At 39.0% G+C, this 8,282-nt stretch overlaps 1 protein-coding gene across 2 annotated transcripts in view; it reads left to right on the top strand.

The window, feature by feature from the left end:
- Positions 1-8,282, top strand: part of zdhhc2 (zinc finger DHHC-type palmitoyltransferase 2) — a 45,487-nt gene that overhangs the window by 16,450 nt on the left and 20,755 nt on the right. For both annotated transcript variants that reach the window (XM_037676005.1, XM_037676006.1), the window contains exons 3-6: positions 1,588-1,682; positions 7,733-7,853; positions 7,995-8,064; positions 8,160-8,192. In XM_037676005.1, coding sequence (XP_037531933.1) covers positions 1,588-1,682; positions 7,733-7,853; positions 7,995-8,064; positions 8,160-8,192 — 319 coding nt within the window. The remainder of the gene's footprint in view (positions 1-1,587; positions 1,683-7,732; positions 7,854-7,994; positions 8,065-8,159; positions 8,193-8,282) is intronic.

The raw sequence follows: 8,282 nt of genomic DNA, 5'->3' as shown, positions 1-8,282 counted from the left end.
CAGCGGTAGTGTAATATAAGCAGCAGTGTGAATATAAACAGTAGTGCGAATGTAAACAGTAGTGCGAATGTAAACAGTAGTGTGGATATAAACATGTTTAGTTTCATGTATCTAAAGAGATGAGTTAAAAGAAAATAAAGAAAGCTAACAATCTTTATACTTTTATCCATGACAACTTTAGAAACAGTGATGTGTTGTGTTGTATCCAAACAATGGCAAGGACAGAAAAATCTGCATGCTTTTATTGTTTCATCGTAAACTTTTCAGTAACCCAAGGAAGGAAACGGATCTGCATGTTCCCACTGGGCTTGTAGTCTGTCCACTGCAGAAAGATTAAGATGTTAGCATTTTTATTGTGAGCATTATTCTATTTTAGGAATATTTAGCACATTAGACACTTTATTTCATTGATTTTATTCCACTCAGTGATGAAAATGCAAACTTCAATACTGATGTCAGAAAAGTCCATAATGAAACTTTAAGACTTTTAGAGATATCAGCGTAAAAAAAATGATGTAAAATATTAGTTTTCTCATAAGTTCATTTGTTAAAAAAAAGAAGAAGAAAAAAAATCTAAAGTCTTTATAAAGTTATACATGAAATTAAAGTTTTGTTTGACAGGATTGACAAACTATGAGTTGCTTCTTTCGATGCATATATGAATGCCTGGCCCATCGTTCTAAATAATAAACAGTGTGTGCTGATAATTCTGGTAATGTTGACTGAATAATAAATAAATAAATTCTAAATAATAAATGGTGTGGGCTGATAATTCTGATATTTTTGACTAAATAATAAATAAATAAATATTAAAAAATAATTTCTAAATAATAAACAGCGTGTGCTGATAATTCTGGTAATATCGACTGAATAATAAATAAATAAATATATAATTATAATAATTTCTAAATAATAAACAGTGTGTGCTGATAATTCTGGTAATATTGACTGAATAATAAATAAATAAATATTAAATAATAATTTCTGAATAATAATCAGTGTGTGCTGATAATTCTGGTAATATTGACTGAATAATAAATAAATAAATATTAAATAATTATTTCTAAATAATAAACAGTGTGTGTTGATAATTCTGATAATATCAACTGAATAATAAATAAATAAATATGAAAAAATAATTTCTAAATAATAAACAGCGTGTGCTGATAATTCTGGTAATATCGACTGAATAATAAATAAATAAATATTAAAAAATAATTTCTAAATAATAAACAGCACGTGCTGATAATTCTGGTAATATCGACTGAATAATAAATAAATAAATATTAAATAATAATTTCTAAATAATAAACAGTGTGTGCTGATAATTCTGGTAATATAGACTGAATAATAAATAAATAAATAATAAATAATAATTTCTAAATAATAAACAGTGTGTGCTGATAATTCTGGTAATATCGACTGAATAATAACCAGTTAACTGAATGGTTTGCCAGTGAAGAACAAAACAGTGACAATGTCTCAGAAGTGCATTATTGATATTCAGAGAAGCTCAAATCTGTCAATAAGCAGTGAAACTTCAAGTAAAAACAGAATCTGATGTTGTTTGTGTTGTTTCATTTGCAGTGGTGTACCTGCTGGTTTACCATGTTCTTTTCATCATGTTTGTGTGGGCATACTGGCAAACCATCTTTACAAAGCCCCTGAATCCACTGAAGGAGGTGAGTGTCTGAGAGGGACATCCCTCACATGCAACATCTCCTAAGCTCTCTAGAAAATTTGGGAAAACTTGGTACATTCTCACAGCTACAATTTAAAATTGAGTTTAAAAACCTGCCTCAGGGATTATTCTTAAACACTTCTGTTGTGAAACAATATTTTTAGGTTTCTGCTGCACTGCTGTCAGTGCCATAAACACGTTGCATTTTAATTGCAGAGAAAATTGTAATACAGAAGACGAACAAATACTACTTTGTATAATGCTGTCCCCTTCATACTTCATATTTTCTGTCTTATTTTATTATTGCATTGTATATCCATTTTTGTAACTTGTCAAGGGACAGCAGATACGAATTAGCTTTTGCTATAATCTGGCATTGTCCCTTTTTAGATAAAGTTCATTCATTCATAGACTTGAAATCGTACCTGATATTTTCATCACACTGTTTCTAGTCCTTCTGAGGATCCAGCATCTCTTCTCCAGTGGTTTATCGTAGCCGAGCCACAAAGTAGGATGCAGGTTTTTCTCTGTCGGCCGTTTGTCAACAAAGTGAAATGAGCACACATACAACGTTTTGGGTGGTCTCTTCAAATTCAGGTTTTTAAGCCACATTCTTCTTAATTCTTCATTTGCAGATAGGTGATGGAAACCATACCACTTTACATGGAACACGTTTTGTTTTGGGTCCAGGTTCAAAACACTGTTGTAGCCACTGATTTAGTTTGGTCTGGTTGTTCGCGCAGCCGCGAACAGCACAACAGGTACCTGAACTCCAGGTGGACATGTTCGTAAATTTTATGATTGTTAAATAAATGTCAACAAAACAAAAACTGTGTCTTCTCTGCTAAACTGAATGCAAATAACTTACAATAAGCCACGGTCCATGCTCTGCTACTATGATGCTGCTACTTCCGATGCCTGACGGTAAGTTGCGCACATAATAATTTCTACAGTAGAGCCCCCGGGAATAAAGTGGATAGGTTTCAGCTTCACAATGTTATCAAATAGTGTTTTTAGACTAATGAACCTTTCCAGTGGGGAAGAGGAGCTGCCCCGAACTGGACTGCTGCACTTCAGTTCTGTAGACGCTAACATGAAAACCGCTGCATTTCCATTGTTTCTGAGATGAAGCTCACACTCATCGTCTGATATGACAGAACTCCTTCATGAGATCTAATCCTCGGATCACAACATTTTTGCTCATTGTAAGAAAACGTGTGCAAGCTGAGTTGTCTGTTATCAGCTCAGGTATTTGTTTCAGAATTCACTCATAAATCCCCTCAATGTCTGAAAGTAATATTGGAGCTCTGTGCTTCTGTTTTCCTGCCTTAGCCAAAACAAATGAAAGTATTGGAGATCCTCCCCACAACAATAAACTACTTATTGCTGTTACTCAAAGAGCATTTAGCTTATAAACGTGAATATTTTTTTGCTTGTGGCTTGCATGCAATTGTTTGCCATGTTAGAAAATTCTGTCATGAACCACTGGAGGAATTTAAATGAAACTTGAAGAAAGTAATCACTGGCTGTAAATCAACACCTGATTCAAGATGTCTGCCATAGCCAACTGACCTAAAACAATAAAAAATAGATATACCTATAAAATATGGTTTGGTAGTAGCTGAGGCCGATCCCCAGCACATATTCTGAGTTTTTCACATTATTTGGCAGTTGACTCGGGACTTGAAAGTCCCAGGTTCGATCCTCAGTCATTGTACAACTCGTGGTGTCTCTGAGTAGGACATCTTATCCCCAATTGCTCCCCGGGTGCTTTCCACAGCTGCCCACTGCTCCACCTGGGGAAGGATAGGTTAAATGCAGACAGCCAATTTTGCCATTGTATGGGAACATAACACGTTATTATTATTATTATTATTTATTTATTTATTTATTTTTTTTATTATCATCATCATTTTCCAGATTTGACTATAACAGCTAAAACTAGGTAAAGTTATTAAACAGCATGGGATAAATTTCCATTGTTATGCTGATGACACACAATTATATTTGTCCATTAAACCCAATGAATCCAATCAGCTACTGAGACTACAAGCATGTCTTAAAGACATAAAAATCTGGATGACTCTTAATTTTCTCCTGTTGAACACAGACAAAACTGAGGTTTTGGTTTTTGGACCTGAGCACCTTAGGAATTAATTTTTCAGTCTTTCTCCCTCCTTAGATGGCATTAATCTGTCATCCAGCTCTAATGTTAAAAATCTTGGTGTTATTTTTGATCAGGACATGTCTTTTATCCCCCACATTAAAAACGTTACTAGAACTGCCTTCTTCCACCTGCGTAATATCACTAAAATTAGAAACATCTTATCTGAAAATGATGCAGAAAAACTGGTCCATGCATTTTTCACGTCTAGACTGGACTATTGCAATGGTTTAATATCTGGGTGTCCAAGTGTGTCTTTAGTAAAAAAAAATCGTCTTCAGTTGATCCAAAATGCTGCTGCTAGAGTCTTAACTGGAGTTAGTAGGCAATATCATATCTCTCCAGTTTTAGTTTCTCTCCAATGGCTCCCTGTCAAATCCAGAATATAATTCAAAATCTTACTTCTAACCTACAAAGCTCTCAACAACCTAGCCCCATCTTATATTACAGATCTTATTGTTCCATATTTTCCTAACAGAGCACTTCGCTCTCAGACTCCAGGTTTACTTGTGGTTCCTAGAATTTACAAAAACAGAATGGGAGGCAGATCCTTCAGTTATCAGGCTTCTCTCTTGTGGAACCAACTTCCAATCTCTGTCCGTGAGGCGGACACATTGTCCCGTTTTAAAACTAGGCTTAAGACTTTCCTTTTTGATAAATCCTATAGTTAGGGTCGGCTTGGGTTTCCTGAGCTGTCCCTTAGTTATGCTGCTATAGGCTTAGACTGCTGGAGGAAAAACTGACCACAATTTTCACTCTGCTGCTGTTTTTACTTTTAAAAGGGAGTTTTTTCTTTCCACTGTTGCCACTTTGCTTGCTCAGGATGGGAGACTGCAACGAAGCCAAGATTCAACTTGTCTGCTGGATTCCTTAGAGAACTTTACTAATTGGCTTTTATGTATGTGAATGTTTCTGTAAAGTGCCCCGAGACAACTTTGTTGTGATTTGGCGCTATATAAATAAACTGAATTGAATTGAATTGAACTAACAACTTCATAATTTCTCAACATAAGATGATTTAAACCTAAACTGGTGGGTGATATTTTCCTTTGAGGAATGCTGGGCCTTTAATTGAATCTGACCATCCATCCATCATCCATCATCCATCCATCCATCCATCCATCCAGCCATCAAACCATCCATCCATCCATTCATCTTCCACTTGTTGCAAAATGTGACCGTTGCATCAGTGGCTTGAGCATGGAGTCCCAGATATCTCTCTCCCCATATCCCTCTTTCAGCTCCTCTGGGAGGATTCCAAGGCATGCCCAGGCCAGCCCCAGGATGTTCTCCCAGTCAGACATATCCAGAGTGCCTCTCTTGGGAGATACCCAGAAAGCATCCTTACCAGATGTCCAAACCACCTCAACTGGCTCCTCTCGATGTGGAGGAGCAGCGACGTTACTCTGAGTCTCTTTTGGATAGCTGAACTTCTCATCTTATCTACAAAGTATACGCTACCCTGTGAAGAAAACAATTTTGAACTGCCCATATCTGTAATCTCATTCTTTCAGTCACTACCCAAAGTTTGTGACAATAGATGAGTGTAAGAACATAGAACAACTGGTAAAGAGAGAGCTTTGCCTTGTAGCTCAGCTCCCTCTTCACCACAACAAACCAGCACAGAGTCCACAATACTGCAGAAGCTGCATCAATCCATCTGTCAGTCTCATTCATTCAACCTTTATTTATACAGGTTAGTCTCATGCTTCATTCTTCCTTCACTTGTGAACAAAACCCCGAGATACTTAAACTCCTCTACTTGAGGCAGCACCTCAACCCCAAACTGGAGAGGGTAATTCGCCCTTTTCAAACTGAGGACCATGTCCTCAGATTTAGAGTTGTTGATCTTCATCTCAGCTGGTTCACACTCAGTTGCAAACCACTCCAGTTAGAGCTGGAGATCACTGCACAATGACGTCAAAAGTACCACATCATCTGCAAAAAGCTGAGAAAAAATCCCGAGGCCACCAAACTGGACTCCCTCTGCCCCTTGGCTGCACCAAGAAATTCTTTCCATAAAAGTTATTAACAAAAATTGTGACAATGGGCAGTCCTGGTATGGTCTAACCCACCCTAAAGAGATCTGACTTACTGTCGGCAATGTGAAATAAACTCTCGCACCACTTGTATAGGGACTAAACGGCCCGTAGCAACGGACACCCAATCCAACACTCACAGAGCGCAATCCACAGTGTACTTTGAGGAACACAGTTGAAAGCCTTCTCCAAGTCCACAAAACACCCGTAGACTGGATGGGCAAACTCCCATGACACCTCAAGAATTCTTGTGAGAGTAAAGAGCTGGTCCAGTGTTCCACAGTCAGGACGGAACTTGCATTGTTCCTCCTGAATCCAAGGTTCAGCCATCGACTGGACTCGCTTCTCCAGCACCCCTGAATAGACCTTATTGGGGAGGCTAAGGAGAGTGATCCCCCTATAATTGAACACACTCTCCTGTCCCCCTTTTGAAGAGAGGAACTGCTACCTCAGTCTAACAATCCAGTGACACTGCCTCAATATCCTTGCAACACATATGTCTTGTAACACATTTGTCTATCAATATGAATCTGTTGGACTCCTGGCAAGGACCAATGCAGGCATGTTCCTGTTTTTAGTTTTCTACATTCGTCTTAGAATCTAGCTGTATTTTTGTTACTTTTATGGCCATCTTATTTGTAATAAATAAATAAACAAATAAATTAATAAAATCTGTATGCCTTTTTGTGGCTGTCTATTGTTGTCGCTGTTGTCCATTGTTTTCATCATTCTTTGTTGAAATCAGGTCTCTCTTGTAAATGAGTCCTCAAGGCTCAATGGGATTTACCTGTCTAAATAAAGGTTGAATGAATGAATGAAAAAATATCCAGAGCAGTAAGGAACTAAGAGCACATCTCATCCAACAACAAAACACCTCTCGAGTTTAGATCAGAGAGGTTATTCCTCCTAATCACATCCCTCCAGGTCACACTGTCTTTACCCACATTGACACTGAAGTATCCCATCAAAATAAAAGCTTCCCTAGCCAGAGCACCTTCCAGCACCCCTGCTTGGAACTCCAAGAAGATTGGATACTCTGATCTGCTGCTGTTCAGCATGTAGGCACAAACAACACAATAGTCAGAGCCCATGTCCTCACATTAAGGCATAGAGAAACTTCCCACTCATCTACCAGGGAAAACTCCAATGCGCAGGCACCAATCTTAGGGGCTACAAGTAGATCCATGCCAACCTGGCACTCCTCACCATGAGCAACTCCAGAGTGGACTAAGCTCCAGCCCCTTTCAAGAAAATTGGTTCCAGAGCTCATGATGTGCGTAGAGGTGAGCCCAACTATATCTAGTTGGTACCTCTCAACCTCACACACAAGCTCAGGCACCTTCTCCACCAGAGCGGTGACATTCCTTGTCCCAAGAGCCAGCTTTGGTAAGCCAGCAACAGAGCCTTCGATTACCACCAGTGGCACTGTGCACCCCAATCGTATGGCTCTCCTGCAGTGGTGAGCCCACAGGAAGGCAAACCCATGTTGCTATGTTGTTCGGGCAGAGCTTGATCCCCCATGGGAAAGGACCCATGGACGCTTGCCCATAACCCATGTCTGGACAAGGGACATGAGCTCCTTGCTGTTATCTGTCCAAACGAGTGTTCTGAATCACTCTTTGTCTGGCCTATCACCTAGATCCATTCAGTCTTGGGAGACCCTTTGAGAGGCAAATGTCCTAGACAGCAAAGCTCATAGGATCATTCAGGTGCTCAATCTCCTCCACCACGATAAAGAGGAGATTCACAGAGGAGTGAATCAGATCATTGTACAGTTATAATTATTCTTATAAATCCCAGAATCTGTTAGTTTTCTTTCTTTTTTATTGTTGTTTGTTTTCTACACAGTTTCAGCTGTCCAACTCTGACAAGGAGCTGCTGGAGCGTGAAGATCGAGGGGAATCTCAGCAGGAAATCCTGAGGAGAATAGCAAAAGACTTGCCCATCTACACTCGCACAAACTCTGGAGGTACACACAACTCAGTAGAAGTGGAGGAGCATAGACGGACACCTCTCCAAGCTCATTTCAGCCCGTCAAGCTTAGTTTGTGGTCAGAAGTTAGGAGATGCTTCTGCTGATGACTGTCTGATTGAACTGACTGTCTCCTCAGCTATTCGTTTCTGTGAGCGCTGCCAGCTGCTGAAGCCTGATCGATGCCACCATTGTTCAGTTTGTGATAAGTACGACTCTTCTACACAGAACAGACCACAGTTTTCACAGCTCACTGACAGAAAGTCAAACACAATCTCATTGATGTGTGATGATGCTGTTACAGATGCATCCTGAAGATGGACCACCACTGCCCCTGGTATGTACTGATGCTCTTTTAATATACCAGCAGCTGTGTAATTTTTCACAACAATTACTTATAACAAGTGGGCCTTTGTTACAAAACAGC

Source organism: Nematolebias whitei, chromosome 4 (assembly GCF_014905685.2).
Source record: "Nematolebias whitei isolate Nwh7 chromosome 4, NemWhi1, whole genome shotgun sequence".
Taxonomy (NCBI): Eukaryota; Metazoa; Chordata; class Actinopteri; order Cyprinodontiformes; family Rivulidae; genus Nematolebias; species Nematolebias whitei.
This window is presented reverse-complemented; position numbering and strand designations above follow the sequence as displayed.